This window comes from Polyodon spathula, chromosome 2, assembly GCF_017654505.1.
Source record: "Polyodon spathula isolate WHYD16114869_AA chromosome 2, ASM1765450v1, whole genome shotgun sequence".
NCBI lineage: Eukaryota > Metazoa > Chordata > Actinopteri > Acipenseriformes > Polyodontidae > Polyodon > Polyodon spathula.
Genome location: NC_054535.1, coordinates 28,531,800 through 28,558,129, shown reverse-complemented (window position 1 = coordinate 28,558,129; position 26,330 = coordinate 28,531,800). Strand labels below are relative to the sequence as shown.

At 36.8% G+C, this 26,330-nt stretch overlaps 1 protein-coding gene across 1 annotated transcript in view; it reads right to left on the bottom strand.

Moving 5' to 3' along the window:
- The window catches only part of LOC121294957 (calcium uniporter protein, mitochondrial-like), a 46,342-nt gene that overhangs the window by 9,439 nt on the left and 10,573 nt on the right, over nucleotides 1-26,330 (bottom strand). The window contains exon 2 of the mRNA XM_041219212.1: nucleotides 408-483. Coding sequence (XP_041075146.1) covers nucleotides 408-483 — 76 coding nt within the window. The remainder of the gene's footprint in view (nucleotides 1-407; nucleotides 484-26,330) is intronic.

Genomic DNA, 26,330 nt, shown 5'->3' with positions numbered 1-26,330 from the left:
TCTTTTTAAAGGCTGTGCTACCCTATTGTCAAATGTGTGTTTATAGCCACACAATGAATCTCCCAGTTCCAACCACTTGACTCTCTGGTCTTTACAGTCACCTGAACTACAGTAAATAGCCACTTGCTCTTACCAGACTGTTTTATTCAATACAAGTAAAAAACAGACACCTTGAGTAAGCAGCCATCTGTCTTCACCTGCCACAAATGCTGACTGGGTAATTCTGTTACGACAAAATGCCACTTCAATGAAGAGTGGGTCATTCATATTCAGAATGCCATCCCCAAGCACCGCATTAAAACGTCAGGTTTATCTAGATAATGTATTGTGATAGTCTTTTTAATTCCATCATATTTAACAAATGGCAGCCATGCAGTTCCCACTGAAGCTGCATGAGAAACTCTTACCATTAGAGAGAGCCTGCGTACTGTACAAGACTGCTTTGTAGGGTCCCCAGTAAATGAGCTGTCTCGAGCATTTTACCTAGAAGACAACAAAACACCAAACACTGTCATTCCACCTTGTGCATTGTATAAACAAGTTTAATACCAATAGGATCAGCTAATGGGAGCTTCTTTGAATTCAGATTATAGATCCATCGCTCATACAACAAAACTTAAACCAATTCCATGCCAGTAACTTACAAGTACTGTACACCCATTTCTCTCCACTGCTTATTGTGTTTCATGGTAATATTTTGCTGGCCTGTCAAACTGTCTGCACAAATTGTAAATCTTTCAAAATGTGTAAATCCTTGAAACAGTGTAGGGCAATTACATATGCTGAATAAAACTGCAAAAGGTGCTAGACTTGTTTTCCCAGTACATTTCAAGTAACTACTTTCACAATGGCTCAGGGCACCTTCTGGAGGAAATCTCTTTACTTCACAGCAACAAAGCTACACTTGCATTTTTCACAGAGTGGTTGCTCTCTGTCCACCAGTCTAATTAAGTATATTTTACAGCACTGTATTACTGCTAGAAGTTAATTGTGTTTGTTTGTTTTTTTGGTATGTTTAACTGATATTTAACGTGAAATACATATTTTCTTTAAAAAAAAAAACTAAATTACATTAATACATACATTAATTAATACATACATTAATTACAGGTATAAAACATGTTAATTATTCAACACAAACCAATGCAATCCCTTGAATTTGCTTGTTTGCACAACTAGCATCAATCAGTAACAATCTAGCAGCGTTACTTAAACTCACTGAGGTTTTTTAAGAGATTATTTGTCTTGCCTTTCTTTTAAATGAAATCTCTTTATTTTTCAATTTCCTTTGTTTTCCGCAGTGAATGGTGGGCAAGGTGTTACCTCTGATTGAAATACATGTGCCACTTTCTACAGCTGTAGCTTGTGTTCCGTTTAAGGAAAGGTCATTTGTGTTACAAATCAGTTGCAATTGCTAGGTTTCACACCCACTGTATTTTCATTGTCAGTTTATGGCCTCAATTTGGCAGTAAAAATTACTCTTCCCATTGTCTTTTAAAACACACTGCCCCAAATTTATAAAAGGGAAAAACCGACAGCAAAAAACCACGTAATGTGCGTGTTCAGTACGGCCACACTCATTATCAAAATAACAACCTATTTTTAAAGCATATCTGTATGATCTATAACATAGCTACATTATTCAGATGAGCCTACAACCAGCTATACTGTATTTACTCTAACTACAGATTACAGTGCATATAGAAAGTCTACACCCCCTTGAACTTTTTTCACATTTTGTTGTGTCAGTGCCACAGTTTCATGCATTTAAATGAGGATTTTTCTTCCCACTTATCTACACACCATACTCCACACTGTTATGGGGGAAAAAGTTTTTTATTGAGAAAAAAACTTATATATTAAAAATACAAAACTGAAAAGATCATAATTGGATAAGTCTCCACCCCCCCTGAGTTAATACTTGGTGGAAACACCTTTGGCAGCAATTGCAGCTGACTCTGTTGGGATAGGTCCCTACCAGCTTTGCACACCTAGATTTGGCAATGTTTGACTATTCTTCTTTACAAAACTGTTCAAGCTCTGTCAAGTTCCTTGGGGAGCGCTGATGGACAACAATCTTCAAGTCATGCCACAAATTTTCGATTGGATTTAGGTCGGGGCTCTGACTGGGCCACTCAAGGACATTTACCTTTTTGTTCCTTAGCCACTCCAGTGTATCTTTGGCTGTGTGCTTTGGGTCGTTGTCATACTGAAAGGTGAACTTCCATCCCAGTTTCCGCTTTCTTGCAGAGGGCAGCAGGTTTTCCTCAAGGACTTCTCTGTACTTTGCTCCATTCATTTTCCCTTCTATACTGACAAGTGCCCCAGTCCCTGCCGATGAGAAACATTCCCGTAACATGATGCTGCCACCACCATGCTTCATAGTAGGGATGGTGTTCTTTGGGTGATGCACTGTGCTGGGTTTGCGCCAAACATAACGCTTTGCATTTAGGCCAAAAAGTACAATTTTAGTTTAGTCAGACCACAAAACTTTTTGCCACATGCGATTTTGAAGGCGATTGGTTACACCTCAGCTAATTTAGGATTGGTGTTACAAGGAGGGTGGACACTTATCCAACCAAGCTATTTCAGTTTTTATTTTTAATTAATTTTCTACAAATTTCTAGAATATTTTTTTCACTTGGAAGTGGTGGCGTAGGATGTGTAGATAAATGAAATTCCTTGTCTATGAAAACGATATCTACTTCTTGCTGCAGACAAGTCTCCCACATCACCTTGACTTTTACATAGCCTACTGTCTGACTACGGCAAATTAAACGCCTGCTTTTCAGAGTTCTTAAAATAATCAAGCAAATATTACCGGCAGCTTTAATAAGTTAGACTGAATATTTAACAGACCTTGTTTGCAAAATCCCCTCCCAATTTTAGTGGTCTCGTTTAGAAACGCTCCAGAATTTACATATGCATACAGAGAACTACATATGCATCAAGTGCAAAAGCGCACAAGACACTGCCCTCGCAAATCACGTTTTAATTGTGTGTTTATGCCATTGCGTGTGTTTTATAAATCCCATCCAAAAATTCAGAACCCTCAGTGCATTTCTTACAGTCGTAAAACATGCATAACCCTTTTATAAATCTGGGCCTCAGTGCGGAAATGAATTGCCATTGACTGGTATACAATGTGAGGGAAGGACAGCTTTTCTTGTTTTGAAATCAACACATTAATAAAGAGGTGTATCAGCACACCCCTGATCCAGTGTGTTATGTAGCCTTGGTTGGTGTTGCTCTGCCATACAATATTCAGCATTGTGCACAAACTCATAACTTGGGACGAGAGGGATACAGTAGTTCCCTACTAATTTTATAGATCAGCGAGATAAAGTGATGTTAAATATAGTCTGTTTTGTTAACACAAAACAATTGACCATCTCTGTATTCCACTACTAATATTGATTTTGCACTTGCAACAGATATATCAAAGTCTGCAGCATATTGACATGATTTTAATATTTTATTAAAGATGATATTATTTGTGCATGTCGAAGTAGTTTAATACTTTTTTTCTGTAATAAGGATTGTATTATACATCCATAGTATGTCTGATAAGCTGTAATGAAAAGGCGTTCCTTGAAAAACATAATAGCTGAGAATGCTAGTATGCAATGCGATGCACCATGGTTGAAATGGCTATCGCTTATAGAGATTGATCTACCTGGTGATTTCACAGCATATAAAAAGTTCTAGTTCATATCTCAAGCCAGTCCTGAATGAAATCACCATCCCAGGGCATGAGGGGGGCAGTTCGGTTTCAGGATTCACTTGTTGGGTCTGTGTATATAAAAATTTAATTAAAATGTGGAATGGCCTCAGAATGTTGCCTGTTAGGCCAATTAATCTTGATATTGAACTTTAACAGCCAGCAATATCTTCTTATGTCATCCGCGTAGATACGGATACAATTAATTTGGAATTAGTACATGCAAAATAGTAGTAATCATTCCACAGCTATAAGACTGAATCTTAAATTAGACTGGCATTTATCGCATCACTGTCTGAGACTTTAATACATTACAGCTCCTATGGGATTGAGTTTCATCAGGGCTTTGGGTGCCATTTTCTTGCTAGAAGGGCGACATGGCTCAATAATTATATTTTCTTCTCTATGCAAGACTCAGCACCCAATACCTTGTCTAATTAATACCTATGCCTGTAGAATAACCGTCCCATTTGGTCAAGTCAATTTGCTAAAATGTTTTCTGCTTGAATGGTTTTTATCTAGATTTGTATGTTTGAAATGTTTTAATGTTATGCAGGTACAGTATACAAACATTTTACAGCTCGTGGGTTACAATGAAAGAAACTTACAGTAACGTGTTGTTTTCTATTTTATATGCCGCTATGCTTTTGTGCATTTTCTTTAACCCAATGTAAAGGCAACCTTACAGAAAATTACTGACAAAGAAACACATTACTTATTTGGGTATGTCACAGGGACGTTATCAGTGTCTTGTCATCTTCTAAAACCAATGTCTGTAATCTTCTGATATACTGTATATTATTAGCAAGGTGTGTATGTGTCCAATACATTAACCCCGAGGACTGTATGTTTACCTTAGACAATTAGAAGTGAACAAGATAGAGAAGGTATAGGAGGATATCAAGCTGTATTGGGGAACAGTTATAACATTTTTACATTTTTTTTTTAAATGTTGTAGAATGATGTAACTGCAGGTTACAAATGCTTATTTAAAGCTTTGTCAGATCAGAGGATGAACAGAAGAAAAGAATGTGACTCTGTATCTCTGAAACATGTATTACTTTTTTCATATTGCACGTTGTCTGTAGTTTAATAAAAGCACTAGTATTAAACAGACTAATTGTTTTTATGAATTAGTCTGTGTTCATGCATCACAAAGACTCACCCAAGTGAGCCACTTAACAATAACATGGAGAAGCCACTTTTGTCTATACCTCACTACTATGAGAATGAGGAAACAACTTTAGGTATGGAACATAAGCATGATAATATGTGACTCTGTATGAATGAAGTTAAGACAGAACATCTGGTGATTTATGAATGGCCCTGTTATTAAGCAGTATAAAACAGGGACATTACTGCGATTGTAGCAGGCACCAGGAATAATAAGTCCTTTCAAATAAGGTTCACAATGCCGAACATAAAATCTTTTCAAGCCATAAAAGATGCCTACATAATCAAAGGTGGTATTATAAATATGCATTATGATGCTTCTGGGAAATGCCACAGTAGTTGATGACTCCAGCTGCTGCAGTAATAAATTAATATATATATATATATATATATATATATATATAATATATATAATATAATATATATATAATATATATATATAATAAATTACATCTGAATTTGACTTCAAGTTGACACATCTGTACCTGACTGGAATTGTTCAGTGAAGTATTGAGATTACTGTGGGCTGGAAAGCTGTTCGTGGCTGAAGCTGGTCAATATTGCACCCCTAACCCTATTGCAAATATGATGAGAGACAGAACCTTTGATACTGCAGTACTGTGAAAACTTCTTGTAACACATTTAGATTTTCATCCAATTATGTCAAGATGTAGCCTTCCATAACTCAGGCAGTCACAGGTATCAGTATGATAAAAGGAGCTGGTCACATGATCTACATTACCAGTATATTTCTTATAGTAAAGTTTAAATTAATTAATTAAACCAAATCAGAGGTAATTACATGAGAGGTTCTCAAGATACACGTTCCCGATGACATTCACTTTGTGTAAAAATAACCAGAAGCACAGAACCCCTTTGAAAAGGAGAGGTTTACCTAGTGTTTAAAACACCCTTTAAAATTAGAGGTCGCCAGGGGTACCCGAGCACACGGGTAAAACCCGGGTTTTAAAATTACCCAGCGCTACCCGGGTCTCTTTATACTATCCAGGTTTCGATTTATTAAATTTCAGAATTTAACGAAAACATGACAATATTGTTGTAAGCGCAGTATCTGACCGGCGTAATAAAGACAACGTTAAAACAAGATTTTGCATTAAGCATTTTCTTAACTGACAGGATATCATTTTTTTACAGAAACAATAACACAGCGAGCGGCAAGTACAACTCGATAATAATAACAATTGCGGCGACTGCTCTCAGGAACTAAATCGGAAACAAAACATCATAACGACATAGCTCTACAGTGCGACTACCTTGCTCACATACGAGACTAAAAATGTGCTTGTGCGAACGGAAATGTTTATTCCATAAAGTACCTCCATCAGACTCTGTGTTGGACGGACTTCAAATAAGATGGAATTTTTTTTCCTGTTTGTATTTAATGTACTATGCCCTGTGTGTCACTGTATTTAATATATTATTTATTGTTCCTCACTATCTTGTAAAGAACTTTGTGATATGGTGGTCCACTATGAAAGGCTGTATATATAATAAAGATTGATTGATTGACCTCAAATTAGCATTCTTACAAGTATCGAGGAAATCATGTTTAAAACCAGAACTCTCACAGTGAGAGAACTCTTTCCGAGTATCTTGGAATTAACTACGGATTTAATCTTCACCATGAAACCCGCATTCAGCACATACTAAATACTTGAGTGTTTGTAGTAAAATAAAACTGTATAAAACACTTATAGATATTGGAAAGCAGTCATATAATACTCTCAGTGTTATGGTTTTACATACAAGAATATTTCATGCCTATGTACATTTCTATTGTATTAGATTTAATATAAAACAACAAATATCTTTTTTAGACGTTTTATCCACTAGATGTCGCTGTTGCCCATTAACCCATAAAATGCCAGTCCTTTCAAGTTCCTGGTTCCAGGAAGTCTCTTTCCAGCATAATAAATTAATCAAGTCCTTTTGAACCTTGACATTTTCTTGTGGTCTGGCAGATGAGGTTAGATCTGTTTCTTTCTTTACATAAACAAAATGCAAGTTAAGTGTTTTAAGGGGGAGTGAAGATTTTGGATTATAAAACACAGTATTAGGTTTCATTAATTAAATATAAAAGCTCCAACATATCATTACACCACATAGGCAGTAATAAGATGGGCGATTACTGGCATTGGGTGCAATTGTAATTTAAAGTCCTTTGCAAAGAACGGCCTAATCATTCCACCTCAAAAGGTCAACCAAGCAGATTTCTATTTAGAGCCTACGACTCATGATGTGCAATCATCAGGTTTCTGAGAGGAATGTGTAACCTAGTTTGTTTTGAGTACTATTTTGTGTCTTTTTAAAATGTTATTATTATTTAGTCATTTAGCAGACACTTATCAAAAGTGACTTACAGAGACTAGGGGGTGAACTATGTATCAACAACTGCTGCTGCAGAGTCACTTACAGTAGGTGCTCGGTTTTAAGTCTCATCCGAAGGACGGAGCACGGGGTGGTTAAGTGACTTGCGCAGGGTCACACACAGTAAGTTAGTGACTGAGCTCAGATTTGAATTGGGAATCTTCTGGTATTAAGCCCCTTTCTTTAACCACTGGACCACCAAGCCTCCTGTTTAGTTATGGAAAGAGCATAGGACTCAACAAAACTGTAGTTTATTTTTCCTTCCTAGACCGCTATACAGGTCTGCAGTGTTGAAAGAGTTAAGCAAAAGTAACAGAATGAAATATGTTGAAAAAGCTGAATAAAAGATAATGCAATAAAAAAAGAGAAGAATATGCAGAACAGTGTGCCAGTGATCATTACTCTTCCAGACTCTAATCGCCCTGTCAGCTCCCATGATGGAGAAACTGTGTGTGTCTGTGTGTGTGCATGCATATAATATATATATACTATATATATATATATATATATATATATATATATATATATATATATATATATATATATATATATATATATATATATGCGCCAAATCTGAATTTACCAAATGGAACTGGCAGCTAAGGAAATCAGCAACGTGGTTGGCAGACCAGTTTATCTGGAAGTGAAATGCTTTGGGGTCTAGCATTGAGTTCCATTCCCCCATTGTCCCCACTTTTGTCATCTAAATTCAATACTGCTGTGCAGGTTTAACTGCCCATTGTGTCTTACTATTACCTCATTCCAGAAAAGGATGTTAAGCTGTAACCTTTCAACTCCATTGGTCCAATCAGCTCGAGTATGACTGGGCAACAAAACAGGTGTAGAGATGAAAATAAAAAAGATAAAATATTGGGGTGCAGAACAGTGGCGGAGTAAGAGGAAGATGGGCCCCAGTGCCATGCCTTATTGTAGACCCCCCCTCCCCAAATGTTAATTTAACCCTTAACATCAAACACACCAAATCAAGTGTTCAACATTGAACTGTACTTAATTGTCAGAATGGTAGCATGTATGAAACAGTATGCAATAAGAATGTTTTCTACTCGACTACTTTATTTTACTTTGTGTACATCTGTATATAAAAAATGACTGTGCTGACTAGTATCTCAAAACCTCCCATGAAAACGTGCCTCGTACCAGCCTCAGGGGGGGAAAGTTAGGATAATTAAGACAATAGCGATACCTGTTGAAATGAAAGAGGATCTGAATTACTGGCACCGCACACCGGCAGCTACAGTGATACAAATGTGTAACATCTGCAAATACAAACCGCAAATGACAGTATTACTGTTAAAAACAAAACCAAAAAAAAATCCAAACTTTTTTTTTTGAGTGCCCAGGCCCGAGTGCAGCTGTAACTGCTATTGCTCTGACACTGGTGCAGAATTCATAAACAATTATAAAACACAATACAAACTTTGTAAAGGGAATTTAAAACAAATAATAAAACAAAATTGAACGTGAAGCAAAGTGCTTTTTCATTTGCACAGTACAACATATATACTAAGCAAGTGCAATTAATGAAATGTTTTTAGATTTTAATCTCCATATATGCCGTATTTGATATAATGCAAATGTGTGTCCTTTTTTGTGATCCAGTACTATATTGTCCTTTTACCCTGCATTTTTTTGCAATATTTACACTTTCAATCTGTATTTCATATTGTATTTATTTCCCATAATTGAGCTTTGTAGTTTATGGTTGCAAAATGTCTCCTAATAACTAGGAGGATTACAAGATTAAATGTAACACTTAATCAAATAACATTCATTTTATACGACACTAGACACTTGATTTTGTAGGTGCCTGGACAACAGAACATTAATTTTGTTGATCAAGCCAAGAGATGATGACAGGTATGCTAAGAGTTGGTGGATACATGCTAGGAGAAAGATGTGTAAGAAAGGCTTTGGTCGGACATTACACTTTTCTATACACAGCTGTGAAGGGAGCATACAGCAAGGAGAACGAATCCCCCTAGTTATTATGCAGGATATACACTTCACACAGACCAAAATAAAATGACGGACTGAATTCAAAGTCACAGAGGTCATGGCCTCAGATGGATTCAGTGGGAAACCTCAGGTTTTTCAGTAATGCCGATAAAAATGTACCTCACTATTTACGATGAGGTATACAGGAAATAAAAATGTGGTTAGGCTAGCCCCTCTAAAAGGTGCATATTGTGTAGCACCCACAAATAGTCATTCCCTTTACAGTATAAACAAATCAAACATTCCTAATGGAAAACTACCCAAGGTTAAATGTGATGGACGGCTTAAGAAAAATCAGTACCGTTATGTGCCGCAGCCTTAGGGGGTGAAGTGTTACTAAAACAGAAGACATCAGACAAGGAGTGAGGAGGGGTTTGTCTCAATGATTTGTTTTCCGACCATAAAATCAGGGCTGTGCAATTTGTATCAGCTGACGCCCGGGACAACAAGATTTGTGTGAGGAACCGTTATACTTTGCCCGTCGGACAAGTAGTTTTTATTGACGTATTTGTCCTGTGTTCGTTTTGTTGCCAGAAAGACACTCCAGGTATATTTATACAGAGCCACGCAAGTTTCTGAAAACTGTAATTGTGGAACTGTTTACCTCTATCACTTCTGATTGGCTAGCTGTAGAAGAAGCTGATCTTCTATTAGTTACAAAAAAACACAAAAAACCCCACAGAAATGGCTGCCTGAGAGCCTCTGTCAATGCAGACTAATCTTTTGGGTGTTATTATTAAGTTTTTTTTGTAAATGAGCAAACAACTGATGCTGCTTTCATAATACATGAACCTGACGTTTAAATGCAGCATCTAGTAAAATTACAATAAAAAAACAAAGAAAAAAAAAACACCATAGTAGCACAGGTATTTGCAGATTAGAAAAAATAGTTGTATAATTTATAACACTTCATGGTCAAGTGTGTACTTACTGGGATGTTTCAATAAATAAATAAAATGGTTAAGGCCTTTGCACAATGGATCCGTTCCGTCATTTAGAATTTGAAAAAGTCGTCCATCAATCCATTGCACACTAGATGTGTTAATATAGTGCTTCACAACGCTGGTGTGCAGTGGAGGCTTTGTAGTAAATACACCTAATTTCAGTAATTCAATAAATACATAACTTTGAACACAAAAAATATTAAATGTAAGCAATGGAATTCCTTAAACCATGCCAGACTTGTAGCCACTAACAAAACTGATCACATTTTGCTGATACCAATGAAGGGAGGAGATATTGACAGTGGCAAAAAATAAAATTAGCCAACACATGAAAGACTTAGATGACAAAGATGGAAGTTCAACCTGTCTCATGCCTACAGTGGACGTCTGTAACCAGATACAGACCGCTATGCTTGACAGTAAGCCCAGGGAGGACATTCATCTATTGGAAACAGTCACTGTGGACTGCCTTCCTTCCTCTTACTGTGGCACCACAGCAGGCGAACATGCGATTGACTGACTGTCTATGATGATAAATGACTAAAATTAATAAATAAAAAACGTGTTTAACCACTTCTTTAGAGTTTATACGTTTAAACATTTAAAATCCCTAGTTCAAGTACTCAAGCAATATATTTCTCGGAAATCCCACCCCTACTATCAAAAGACCGCAAACTTTTTAAATCCCAAAAGGCAGACCTTTTAAAAAATCAGCCACTGTCCTCTTTCTAATTCCAAAATCGTGTGCTATTTTATCCCTAGTAAATTATCATTATAAAAAATAAATAAAACAAATAAAATAAATAAATGTTAAAAAGGAGAGTATGTGGGTTTTTTTTTTCTCTTCTTTGTGATGTTAAAATGTTATTTGCTTAGAAAATATTGACCAGGGCTGTCAGTATCATCAGAATGCAATATAAAGAGAGTGTGTGTGTGTGTATATAGATGTGGTTTAAACGCTGACACTGCATAGCATTTAAACGTTCATAAAAATGTTCCATAATGTGCATCCCTATAACAATAATATCTTTATTTTTATATAGCGCCTTTCATAGTGGACCACCATCACAAAGAGCTGTACAGAGGTAGGCTGTGAACAGTGCATTATATGCAGAGTCAGTTACAACTGGACATTGTAATAATATGGATCGTTTTTGAAAAAGTCTGCTTCTAAGATGGCCAGCGAGGAACGTGAGCATGGAAGTCATGTTTCAAAAGTGAAAAGTCAGAAATATGATGAAAAATATCTTCTATATTTACATATGCTGGCTCTGTGACTAACCTGTAACTGCAGTGTGTTCTTTGTGGTGAAAATATGAAGAAAAATGTGCCATCATTTAGAAACCAAGCCTCCTTCCTTGAAGAACAAACCATTTTTTAAGAGGAAGTTAGTGAATCTGAAAAAACGACAGGATGTCACCTTTCAAGCAAGCAGTGTGAATACTAAAGCTCTCTGTACATTCTACAGGGTGGAAAAGTGGTAAGACCCACACCATTGCTGAATCACTCACAGTGCCATGTGCTGCTGGCAAGGCAACAATTATGCGGGGGCCTGATTCCCCAAGTATTCATGAAATGACTGATGACTTTCGTGAACAGCTTTACATGAAAGTGAAAAACAGTGACGTCTTTGCTATCCAACTTGATGAATCGACGGATGCGTCAGGGGCCGTACAGCTCTTAGCTTTTGCAAGCCACATTTGCAACAGATCCGTGCAGGACGATGCATTGGTTTGTCGTTCACTTTCAGGTTGAGCTACTGTGGAAATAATTCATGACACTTTTTCTGAGGCAGTTAAAGATGCTGGGCTGGACAGGGAGCGGTGTATTGGTGTATCTACTGATGGTGACAGAGCCATGACGGGAAAGAACATGGTGTGGAGACTCGAATTCGGCATGTTGCATGCAATGCTACTTGGACTCATTATTCAATATAATGTGATGATTTAGCTGCTAAGAATATGCCTGCTGATCTGCATCTTGATGAGTCTGTAAAAGTGTTGAACTTCAAAGGTCGACCAACTAATAGGGCTGCAACGACAAAATTGAAAATCGATATTTTTATCCATTTTCCTCCTTATTACGATAATCGATAATAAAACTGGATCGTCGATAATGGCAAAGTTTATTACATTTCTGGAATTTATAAACTAAATGTCTCACCGAACTTCCTATCTTGGCATTTAAATTACAGGATGCCACCAAGATGGCTACTTTAAATACCCAACACTAATACCTGGCACTAAGGTTCAAATTTATCTCCTTAAGCGCGAAACTGATTCACTCTCTTCCGGTTAATTTTCATAATTGAAAGATGTCTGACAAAAGTGATAACACGGCAGGCAGAAGTGCTCCTGAGTGGACAATTGTTACACCACCCAGTATGAAAAGCAAATACTGGTGTCCTTTTGTATTTTGGACGATTGCAGGACAGACTGAAAATTAAAAAATGTTGTATGTAAATTATGCAAATGTGATCTTGCCTACAATTCAAATACAACGAACATGAGAAACACCACCCCCTCGAGTGCAGCGAAATACACGGTAAGGAGGAGGGATCTGAAATGGCTCGGCCTTCATGTCCATACAGCCACGAATGATAGTGTTTTTCAACAAACTTCTGCTGCTGCATTACCCGCTCAACGAAGTGAAGCAATTACGAAATCTCTTGTAAAATTCATCTGCAAAGATATGAGACCCTTCAGCATTGTTAAGGGTGATGGTTTCAGGGAATTTTGCAGTGAAATGGAGTCGAGATACCAAATTCCGAGTCGCACAACAATTTCAAGGAACATAGCTAAATTGTATGATACCACTCGTCCAAATGTAAAAGAAATACTGCATGATTGTAAGGACATTGCTTTAACTACAGATGGTTGGACCTCCTTAGTCACCAATGCTTATGTTACAGTAACAGCACATTGCACTACTGATTCTTGGGAACTGCAAGATTTTGTTCTGCAAACCAAAGAGCTTCGAGGAAGTCACACAGCAGAAAATGTTGCAGAGTGTATTTCAGAAATTCTGGATGATTTTAATATACGCGAGTCAGTCAGTAGAAAGATATCTCAATTTGGTCAACATCCCACGTGTGGCTCACACAATTAACCTTGCTGTACGGAAGGGACTGAATATTGGACCGATCGAAAGAACACTTACCCAACGTTCAGCTGCACATTTCAATAGGTCACCAACTGACAAATGTTTTCTGGAGGATACACAAAAGTTGCTCGGCATAAAAAACGACAATTTAATCAATGACTGTTACACGCTGGAACAGCACCTACGACACGATTTGCCGAGCATCAGAACAGGCTGCAGCGGCTACTGTAATCTTTGAAAAAAAGCTCTTGCATCTGGAGTTGACAACTAACAAATGGATGGTTGTTGAAAATATCCGTGACACTGGAACCATTCAAAACGGCAACCGCTGCATTATCAACAGACAAATACCCCACAGATTCAGCTGTTTTTACCTCTTCGGCATATCCTGATCAATAAAGTTAAAAACTTTGCATCATCCGAAATTCCTGTAATAAAAGGAGATGAAAAACAAAATCTACAGTAATCCGAGTTTGAGGTACGACAAAGAAGAACGACAATCAACATTCATGCTTTTGAACAAAACGTCATTCTTTGACCCACGTTTTCACCTATTAACACATTTATCTGAACAAGAAAAGCGTCAGGTACAGCAAGAAATTCAAACAGAAGTGATACAGCGTTTTGTAAATGAAACTGGTTTGGTAAAGGAACATGTCAGTTCTGAAAATAAAGAAGCTAGCAGAAAAACTGTGCTGACTGCAATGGTTGACCTGTTAGGAGACACTTACACCTGCAGGCAAGAAGAAACTGAGAATTGCGCAATACAACTGATGCAGGAGGAGATGGCTTGCTATGTCACTCTCAGCAATCCACTCAAATGGTGGAAAAAAATCAGGCCTGAAATATCCACACCTTGCTCAACTGGCCAAAAAATACCTGTGTGTGCCAGGCACATCTGTGAGCTCTGAACGTGTCTTTTCGACAGCAAGAAACATTGTAAATAAAAAGCGAGCAGCCCTGGATCCAGAGCAAGTCGACAGGCTTGTGTTCCTTGCAAACAACATTTAAAATATGCACGTTTGAATGGACACTGGATTGGATATACATAGTTTTTGTTTCTTTTTGGACTGTTACAATTCTGTGACCTAGTTGGACATTTCCTAACGATAACACACAGTAAGAAACTTACTGTACATTAACATATTTTTTCATCGGAAGTTTATATTTTGTGTACCTGGGTAACCATATATACACACTTCTTTTAGGATGCATTTTTATTTTAGTTTGACTTTTGACCTTCATCCAGTGTTGCCATCACCTGTTGCGGGGAGAGAAGGATGTTTTTCTAAACATAGACGGTTGCGAAGATACTAAAACATTGTAAGAGTATAATATAGAGGTGTCGTATTTTGTATTGTAGGTAAAACAAAAATAACTATCACATTTTTTATCTGTCGATTTGATATTGTGGGCTCAATTATCGATTTCAGTTTTCGGGTTAACCTGACACCCCTACCAACTAATGCATGTTTGTTTTCTGTGCTTTGAGAAGAAATGGGTTCTGAACATCAGCAATCACTGTTTCATACTGAAGTACGACGGCTTTCCCGTGGGAAGGTTCTGACACGTTTGCTTGAGCCGAGACGAGAAGCAATGCTTTTTTTTCTGGAGAAACAAAGATTTCCTTATGCAGGACTTCTCCAAGATTCACAGTGCCTTGCATTGCTTGCTTATCTTACAGATGTGTTTGATCTGCTCAGTGAACTCAACAAAAGCCTACAGAGACGTGATACGAACCTTTTTACGAATGACTAGATCAAAGCATTCATTCAAAAGCTTAATACCTGGTGTTCATGTGTGCAGGATGTCAGATTTCATTAATTAATCTGGGAGCTGAAGATAAAGGACATCATCCTGTCGCACTTGCAAGGCCTACAAAACCAGCTGCGGCTTATTTTCTTCAAGTTACAGCAATAGGTAGCCCTTGGATAAGAAACCCATTTGAAGAAGATTCTATCAGTAACGCAGCCTGGCCCCCAGTAGTACAGGACAAGCTTATGGATTTATCATGCGATAATACCCAAACAACTTATCTCTGCACATAGAATACTCAGAACCAGTATGCAAAGCCAAGAAAGTTCTTGTGCCTTTTGCACCGACATGCCTTTGTGAGTCAGCATTTTCAAGTCTGGTTGCAATCAAAAGCAAATACCGTAATCATCTCCGTGCTGAAGATGATCTGCAAATTTGTATTACCAGCACAGAGCCTCGCCTGGAAGCACTTTGCTCAGAAAAGAAAAAGGAATTGTCTACTTGAGTAGGTTTCAGACTAGCTGCATTTAAATTGTTTTATGCTGCCAGTTTTCATCTCGTTCTTAAGGAGGTTTAGGTTCAGAAAGGCCAGACTGACTGACTGAATGAGTTCAGTAATGTCAAGGCACCAGTGTACCAGACAACTGCAATGTTCTGACAAAACTGTCCTGGTGTTCCTGTTACTTCTGTATCATCCCAGAAAAGGACTACTGCCTCTTTTTTAATCTGTCCCTTCTATAAATTTGCAGAACTCCCACCAATTCCCTATACATACATAAACATACACACACATTATATATATATATATATATATATATATATATATATATATATATATATATATATATATATATATATATATATATATATATATACACACACACACACACACACACACACACACACACACACACACACACACACACTGTAATTGCCATTGTATTGGGTTGCTTTCCCCCCTCTGTATTCCCTGCAGTTGCTGGGCGACTGTCTATGTCTGTGTGTAAATGTAGCCTGTGCGTGTGGTGCTTTCTGCGTACCCCTGTATTGGTTGTTGTTTGTCTGTGCTCATTGGTCTTGGTGTGAGGCTAAGGAGCAATGAGATGTGTGTAAGCTCCAGTACCCGATTAAAATAAAGAGGCAGAGCTACATTATAAAAGGGTCTGCGCTGCCAATTGTGTGTGTTCTGAAAGCTGGTTACTGTTCCAGGTTTGCGGTGAAGCAGACAGAGCAGTTGTCTGAGTAATTAAAGCAATTGAACTTGAACAAAGTGTGTTGTCTCCTTCCTTTCTGCCTGCCTGCGAAATGCTACAATATATAGAGGTGTGTGACAATACTGATATATTGCGATATTCATCAGGCAATACAAGATCCAGCACTTGAACAACAATACCGGTATTTTTGGTTAAACAGATTCAGGGAAACGCCTACTGGAAAATGTCAGCTATTAACTCGCGAGATAATCACTTCCTGTGAGAACTCGTAATGCGAGCACTGCTAACACAAAAGAAAACATGGCAGAAGCACAGAGATTTTGAGCTGCTTAAATTCTGCAAAGCAAAATCACATGTGTGGAATCATTTCTTAATAGAACAACCTAAAAAGGATGGCTTTATAGCATCAAACATGTTGTTTATGCAAGGCTGAAGTAAAATATGCTGGCGGTACCACCAACTTACATAAAGTGTAGTCCTACATCTGAAAGTACCAGAAGACCATTTAAAATATAGATTTTTCTAAAACAAATTATACGATTTCACATTTTATTTGCACATTGAACTTGAGGTAACATTTAATAGGTAATGCATGCGTCTCGCAAGAGATTTTAATGCTAACCCCTTAATATAAAAATTTAAAAATAAAAGACATGATTGATAATAAACATTTAAAATCAATGTTTTTAGAGAATTTTAAATAGCTTTCAAGCTGGCACTGCTTTTCTATTTTTCAGAGTGGGAGCACATGCACGTACGTCAGAGGTTCCAACAAAAAATAGTTACTGGGCATTTCATATGAGAGTTTAATTGATCAGATTACATTCTAACACTATAAATTCCATAAAAATGACAAAAAACACAGTTTATATATGTTGATTTATTTTGATAACAAAAGACCAACATCATCATTCTGCGTTGAATTCCAATATGTATCGCAATATTGTCTTCAGTATTGCAATACAGATCCTTAGTCCCATGGCTTAGATATATATATATATATATATATATATATATATATATATATATATATATATATATATATATATATATAATAATGTTTTTGCCTTCTCTTTCTCCGATACTTTTGTGACATGGATTCAAGTGCTTTCGAGTTCTGTTTCTGCAGATTATTTATTTTTTTGGGGGGAGGGGGATTTTGGATAACTTCATTGCTGCTAAAGGATTGCCAATTAACAGCCAACTGTCTCATTCCTGACTGCCAACAAGCTGTTCATATAGTAGTTGTGACCTTTCACCTCTATTTGCCCCACCTCTACAGAATGAAACAAATAATTAAAACTGAAGCAGGTACCTTTACACACTGCACCCTTAAGTCCCAGCCCCCAACCACAGAATTCAATACATCGTTAGTACTCCCAACTGATCACTGGGAAATGAACAAAGGTCAGTGCCTGAAATTGTCACAAGACGTGAGTGAATTGCCCTCAACAGCTGTTGTCTTAGGAGCTGAAAGGGCAAACAGTGTTTTAGGTACAAGCTGCAGCTGTATAAGGGATAGGTTTAATTCTAACAGTTGTTTCAGACACATTTATATTTCTGAAGCAGCCTTTACCGCCTAAGGCATCGAATCGTGCAAATTTGATTTTCTTTGTCAATAAACTGGACAATCTTACCCTCAAGCTTGCATCTGTGGTTCATGGTTCACTATGTATGGATATTACCAGGCACATGGTTGACAGACTACAGACAGATGGATAAGTATACTGAATTGAAAAGATAAAACAGTCTGGACAAATTGCTAGATTGGTAACTGGATTACACAACATACAGCATGTGCACTCAGATCAATCCTTTTTTTTACGATTCGGTTCTGACACTGCATGGCTGCTGTGTGTGTCAAAATGTTCAGCTCCAGTACAATATCTTTGGAAATGCACTCTTTAGCTGACCAAGAAAACAGTATCCTACCCTCCAACAGCCAACTGAAGAATAAATCAACAACCATGCAAATATAGTGCAAGAAAAAAAACAGACACTACAGTAATCTATTATTATTACTTTATTTTTGGTTTCAAATTTGATTTATTGCTGATGTGGCTAAAGCACTGTGACACAATGTTCTTCCTAGATGTCTTGGGAAAAGTCAGACCGGGATGATCTTTTGCCAACATCTGACATATTACTATATTATAAGATACAGCTAGTTTGACTAATTTTGGACCGTCTAACCTACTGAGGTTAGCGCAAATTGGGGTGTGTGAAAGCATGCAATAATAAACTACTGTTTGCAAACATTTGGGCTTCATCAGTGTACAAATACATCATACTACTGTAGACTTGATCATTTCACCACCATCAGTGTTTTGAAACTATGAGGTAATACAATGGATCACAAAATTATTTTCCCAATACAGCTCCAGATGCATCTAACGGCCCCTGCATCTGAAAGTGACAACATGTGTAATGTTCTCCAAAAAGGGCAATTTCCATATCTGGTGCAAACTGACCAACAGTTACTGATCCGGAATCATGCTGTGGTAATTGAAGATATTACTGCACAGATGCAAATGTAATACTGTGGCCGACTGCCTTAACAGGCTGTGGACTGAAATAGCAGACTTAAGAAATCATCCAAATTACGCTCAATAATTTACAGCATGATCACCAGGGGTAAAAAAAAAAAAACACACCTGAAGAAGGGTGGAGGTTTGAATCCATATTATGGGCAGCTAAATGTCAAATTTCCTTTCCTAGTGTATAAGCATACTTCTTATCACATAACCCATTGTACCTGTCTCATATAATATCATTAAAGTGAACCACACAGTTTATCTTGCAAAATAAAGCTAGAATGAGATTTGTCTCAAGTAATTTATTTTCTCCAATATATATATTTTTTAATAGATAACACTGCTTATTATTTATATTTCAACTTTTCATACTACTGTACCTGTTGTATTGATATTGGATTTTACCATTAGGCAAGCACTTCTCTTGACTTGGGTGAATACTGTGGTTCGCTTGGAAATAAAATATTCTGGCAAAAGTAAACGCTGCAGCATGCAGCTTCGGCAAAAGGATTCTGCTATAAACAGACATTTCTGAAATTAATAAAGGATTTTCATTTAATTATTTTTTTAAAACTATGAACCATTACAGAAAAACTGACACTTACACAATGCCATTATTTACAACTTTTTTGCTCCCAGCAGCTCACTTCATTGTATTGCCTCAAGCAAGATCCGTTTAAAGCGGTCGCTGGAGATTTATTAATGCTTATGAAAAATATTTTGATTACAGATTCAAATCTTTAACACGTCCCTAGAAGTAGTAATTTTTGGGTTATGCTTCAGCACCACACTGATGACTGAGGATGCCTGCTACAGTGGACCAAAAGGTAGTACTGTAATGCATTTTGGTAAAGCCCAATACAGCTTGTTGGCTCTTATCAGGAGTTACTGCTGGCAATACAATCTTCTGTAGTTTACCCCCCCCCCCCCTGAAGATGACCCTGTCAGCTCTCAGTGAGATTACTAAATAACTTATCAGGAAAAAATGTAATGGAATTTATAACCAGTATGTAATTTCAATCCTGCCTTGTCCCTGCTCCAATACCATTTTCTAAATTGAATTTGCCTGAACAAAATTCCAACCCCTTCCTAAATTGAACTATATTTTGGTCAGTTAATGTATCGGGAGAAAAAAAAAGTTTTGCATAGCTGATGTACCGTAAAACACAAAGCTTGCTATCCAAAAACAACAATCCATTTTAACTGATGCCGTTGATATCAATTTCTGCCAGTGCTCCGGCAGCATCCGGATGAAGATCTTGACAAGTACGGCAAGTTGCAGTGTGGAATAAAACAAACAAACAACAAAAAAAATATATATATATATATATATATATATATATATATATATATATATATATATATATATATATATATATATATATATATATATATAATACTGTATATTATGTATTATGTATTTCTCTGTATTTAAAGTATTAAGGATTTTCTTGTTGTTACTGCATCTTGTAAAAGCGCTTTGTGATGGTGGTTTGAATTGTGAAAATAATAGAATACAGCTACGTACTAAATACTGAGTGTTGAATTTATGGCATAAAACAGAAAAAAAGGAAAAGAGAAGTCGCAAGCTTCTTCTTTTGGCTTTCAGATAATTATAGTTTATTGAAGATAAAAGTAATGAGTTGCAAAGTTACAACCAGACATCTTAAAGGTTACATGGTGACAGCAGTTTGCAGGTATCCTCTTTCCAAGCACGGATCAGAGCAATTCAAAGAAAATTTCAGTATTCTCAGTTTAAATGCACTCTCTCAATGACATCATGATTTTCCTTAAACCAATCAGAAAAAGACACAGATCTCGTTTCACTTGACTGATTGTCTATTTGTCTTAACCCTAGCTTCAAAGCATCTGGTTCAATCCAGTTTTTATAACCCTCATAAAATCAACTGTAATTTCCTATGAAAACCTGTTTTATTTCTAGTTTGTAAAGATGTTTAACATAAAAACAATGGTCCACTCTAAATGGCAAATCCCTTTCATGTTAGGACTGGACATCAAAGGAGAGGCCAACACCTATTTAAAAATGTCTTGGAGGTCAGCATTGTCCTAGCAAGGACAAAGTGACCAGAAAAATCTTTATCAACTTACCGTCTAAGTAGAAATTTAACCAGAATCTGACTTCATCTTTAACTAATTCTGTGAGTTGTATTCGAAGACCAAAAATTAATTTATATCTACATAAAATGTTCCAACAGAGACAATAGTTACTGTAGTATATTCCACAAACAAAGTAATATGACCTCAATATGGCAGCCATATTAGGTCAGAGGTCAATGTACAGTGATAGTCACCAACACATTTAGCTTACAGTTTTTAAATGACTTTGTGAATATTATGAACCTCAAATGTATGAAACTTTTGCTGTGTGGCAGGGGCAGCTTTGTAAAACAACAAACACAGGCATCATCCATGCAGTCAAGGATATAATTTAAAATCCACTTCTTCCTTTTACTTCTTAGCAGTAAAAAAAGCAATGTGGAATGGGTATGAAATATCAAAGTCTTCACACCCAGTTAAAAGCAAGAAGTTTAAAAGCAGCCCTGTAGCATCAAAATGCTTACGTTTTTATATAGTTAAAAAAATGAGGCAAAACAAAACAGAATACTTAAAACAGGCTAAAGTATTTTACCCCACTAATGTATTTGAATAGTGTAGCATCCCCCTACACAAACCACAGCATTGTCAATCTTTGAGCATATAGAGGTACTGCACAGTGGAAGCCTCATTTTAAATTGAGTTTTTATTTAACAGTTCACTGAATTTTAGTGTGGCATGATGTGAACAGCAGGTGATCCCTCAGAGATTCAGTTCTCTCTTTTTTGGTGTCACAAGCCACACTCAAACGACGCGGTTGCATAAATCAGGATTCAACCTGATCTTTTCTAGACACTAGTGCATTTTGGAATGCCACATTACCAATTTCTTCAATTAGTAATTCATATGGAAATGTTACAATATTACAAACAAACCAGAAACTGACCTTGTAGAGTATATCATAATCTGTGCCATTTTTAGCTCCAATTAACATTCTCCAGCCACATACTGTGCACCTGTTTTACTTTTAGATCAAGTGTCTTGGTAATGGAGTGTGATCATCTCGTTATGTGCATCTGTTCTTGCATGTATGTCATCTGAAGAAATCCCTAGTAAAACACTGGTTTCTACTATATATAGATAATGACTAGATACGGAATAAGACAACAGTTCATGACTTGTTTCTTTGTTACAGTATACAAAACTAAATGTTTGAAGACTGACAGTAAAGTATAAAGTGAAAATTACTGCACATAATGAATATTACTACAAATACAAAGCACTTTCATGGCAAAGTAGTTTGACAGTTTGTTGGGGGTTTTTTTGCATCGTGTGCATGCTAACCTGTAGAAAAAACAGTAAAAAGTGCACACACAAACACAGACTGTTTTGTCAAACCGTTTGTTTCAGCTTTTTAACAGTACAGTAAGCGTATAAATCCCTTGCTTTCCTGTATCTTATTAAAACATGATGAAACCTGGCACTTTTTTTTTTACGTGAAGTGACAGCATGTTGTGAAGAATTCGCTGTCGTTCACCACGTTAAAGATGTTATGCTGTGTAAAATAGTTGAACAAATCCAAACAAAAGCCGTACTTGCAATGAAACACACCGGAGCGTGGTTTTATTTGAAAACAAAACAAACAGAAAACAAAATAAAAACCTACCCCGTTCTCGGGTCCTAAACTAAACACTTATTATTCCCTTTAAACTAAACAGGGGCAGGCTAATTCTGCTTACCCTCCAACCAAAGTCTCCTTTTCACTTTTAAAGTTCTCCGATCTCTCACCGTTTCGTCTCTCTCTTGGTCTCTCCTCTCTCTCCCTGACCATCTCAGTTCTACCAGTTCTAACTCGTAGGCAATCAGGTAAATACACAATTAAGACCAAGTGATAATTACTCTTGACAACAGCCTGTTCCCCACAGTCTTAAAATCCATGACCTTATTTCCCAGTTTGTTTACTGGCCAGTTTGTTTATGTTGTCTTCACGTTATTTTAGTTTCCTTTAAACCTAACCGTACAACCTTTAGGCAGATGGAGTGTACATTCCTTAAAGCCATGGCCTCCCAGCTGACCAATACTGTTCTAGAATGTACACTCCATCACAATGTGAAAAGCGAAACCGATTTTTTTTTTTTTTTTTTTTTTTTTTAAACTGCTGCTGAATCCATTCTGTCCTGCCAAGAGCTGAATTTATTGTTTCAGACCCATAAGAAAATGTGCATTGATCAGTTACCATCTGTACAGTTCCGCTGGTAGCACCATGTGTAAATGACACATGCCAAAGGTGTATCTTGGTTAAATCAAGGGTATCGTTTCTTATAGATTCTACTGTATATTAGTTAAGATTAACCAGTCTATCTTTTTATGGCCACATAAAGCTTATTTTCCATGTCTCACAATTCTGTACACCCAACAGTAAATTGAATACGAGATAATGTTTGCAATCTGTTCTTTACTCAGCAATTGGCAAACTAATGCCCAGCCTGCAATGTAAACAGAATCAACCCCTATTGCAGTACTGTAAACAGTGATTAAACAGAACTGTTTGTGTAACATTAGTTTTTCCCCCTCACACCTAAAACTATTAAGTACTTGCTTCAGGCCCCAAATTGCCAGTACTGTGGTGATCCATAGGTTATGGTACAGAGCCACTTATTTTACACACTGTAGTTTTTTTTTTCCTATGATACATGTTGAGAATTTGTAAGTGCTCCACTTGTTCCAACAGCCCCATGTCAGGTGTGGCTTACTGAAGTATGGTACTTTTAGAAAACAGAAAGTGGACTATTCTGCTTTCCTCACACCAATTCAAGAAGAACAGTCCCACTAACAGCAGTGGACATGGATCAGCACTTGTAAAAAAAACATTTTTAAATAGGAAATAAAGAGTCCGATTTCAAAGGAAAGTAAAGATAGAGAAGCATGTACCGTAAAATCGTTGAATAAGTCGATTTTCTAGGCATTTTGTGGGGCCCTTAAAAGGGGGGAGCGACTAATAAACCGGTGCGCCGCTGTGTCTTATATTAAACGACTGTACCTGTGCCACAATGGGATTGCTACAGCCACGGTTAGGTCTCACACCAACTTAACTGTCAACAACTCGATTTATTTGTTCAGGATCTACAGCATGCAGGTCACGTTGCTAGGTAGAAATATAAAATCACTGTTTTAATTAAAAGTTTTAATTTCTTACTCTCAATACCCTTAGTCATTTTGAATGTTAAACACAAGCTTTCAGACTCTTGACTGACCTCCTCTGGAAAAAGTCACAGCTATCAGTAGCAGTATAACACAATATCCCTCAGTCTCTCTGAATTTACTTATTCCCAGCCTCCGGAGCCATTGATTTGTCTACAATCAAACTGACCCCCCCACCCCACGGGAACCGTACCACACAGCTATTGGTTAGAAAGCTGAGTAGTAAACTTTTCAAGTCTTCTGTTCGTTGTAACTGCAGTGCTATAATAATGCAGGTGACTCTGAGACTGGATAAAGTAGGGCAGTAAGAAAAAAAAAAAGAAAATGCTACTCAACAGGTTTGAAATTTATTGTGGCTCGTTCAGGACATGAAAAAAATTGCGTCTCTCGTTATCTCGAGATCACGAGAGGTAAATTATCACATGATCAGGAGATAACGAAAGACTTTTTCTTCATGTCCTCAACGAGCCACTGCAGAAATTGCACGCTGTTGAATTTGCCGAAATACATGTTAATGGCAATGCTGAAAAAAAAAAAAAAAAAAAAAAAAAAAAAAACAGTAAGTGACTGGAGACGAAACAAAGAAAAACATGCTGATAGGAGGAAAGTGTTTATGGACCGATGTAGAAAACATCTTGTTTGAATGTAGTGCTTAATGACTTTACAGACTAACTTGTTGTAACTACATGTCAGTGCAACGCAGTGGTACCCTTGTAAAGTATGTGTATGGTTATAGTTCTGATTAACATTACAGCTGGCAAATGTACTGCACTGTAGGCAGCACTAAAATGTTTTGTTTACTGGTTGTTAAATGATGCACTGTTTTTTTTTTTTTTTTATTGATGAAGCAGCACTTTTTTCTTTCAAATTTGAATTTATACAATGCATTTGTAAAAGCCGATGCAGCGGGAACTATTGTCTAAGTATGGTTTTGGAAAGAAATGTTTAGTAAAGCAAAGAAGATATGTTCTTGAACTTATTTGGGTACATGACAAGCTAAAATTAAATACCGGTAGTTTAATACAGATGTGATGTGCGATGGATAACTTGATTTTACGCACTGTTAATTATTACTTTTTAAATTTAAAAAAAACGAACAGTTTCTAGCAGTTTAACTAAAAACAACACTGTAAAATTATTAATGGAATAAAATGTTGGAAACAAGGGTTACTGCGAAACTAAACTGGTGTATCTTTATTTATCGGTGTTGAGCATGTAGGAAAAAAACACACACATTGTAAAAAAAGTATTTTAAAAACACAGAAAAGGTGTTTTCCTAAAACTGAAGTCTCAAAAAAGGGGGGGAGGGACTTTTACGCCAGTGAAACCTATAAATCCATTTTACGGTAAATCGTTATTTGCGTTTTTAAAGAGTAAGTAGCAGGATTCTGAAAAATATAGCGCTGTATGTCCCAGTTGTCACTACAATTATTTAAATAACATACCTGGAATTTTTCTTAGAGTCTAAATCACTGCAGTAAAAGTGATTAAAAAAAAAAAAAAAAAAAACACAACCCTAAGTTTCCGTACCACATCATGGATCGCTATTGCTGTATTACCCGTTTGACAATGTGGGCAATAATCCTTTCTCTATCAGTGCACTAGAGCTGACATTTTGAAAAGAGCTTTGAAACAGAATTTTTCGGAATCCCGCTACTTACATTTTAAAATTCATTATGGAAATTTTTTTTTTTATTGAATTCAATAGTTAATTTGTAAAACAAGGAGGAGTGGTTCGATGACAGTCCAGCATGTCAATCACTCCCCTTTGCTTTATTTACAGCATGCCCATGAATACGTATTCGGAGTATGTGCCCGTTATTCATGTCAGCATAATTGCAGCATTCTAGAAAACAGTCACCAGGGAAATCACAATAAATAAGTTACTGCATCTCTGTCAGCTGATCCAGAACTTCAAAATGCATATTACTGCTCTAGAATTTGCAGTCCTTTTTGGTTTATTGCTCCTTGTATGTCCATTCACATGATAGTGTCATTTGGAAATATTGGGGCCAGACATTTAGTTTGTGCTGAATATCTATATCTTTTTCAGCACTCTTCTGGGCGGTTAGCCAGTATAAATGTCAAGTATTCGATCTGACTGCACACCAAACAGGCATCCCTCATCATACCCATTCAGCTGGCACTGAATAGCATCTCTGGGCAAACATTTATTAATGCCAGCAGTAAGAACTAATGACATTATTCTTTTTTGATGGGATGTTTT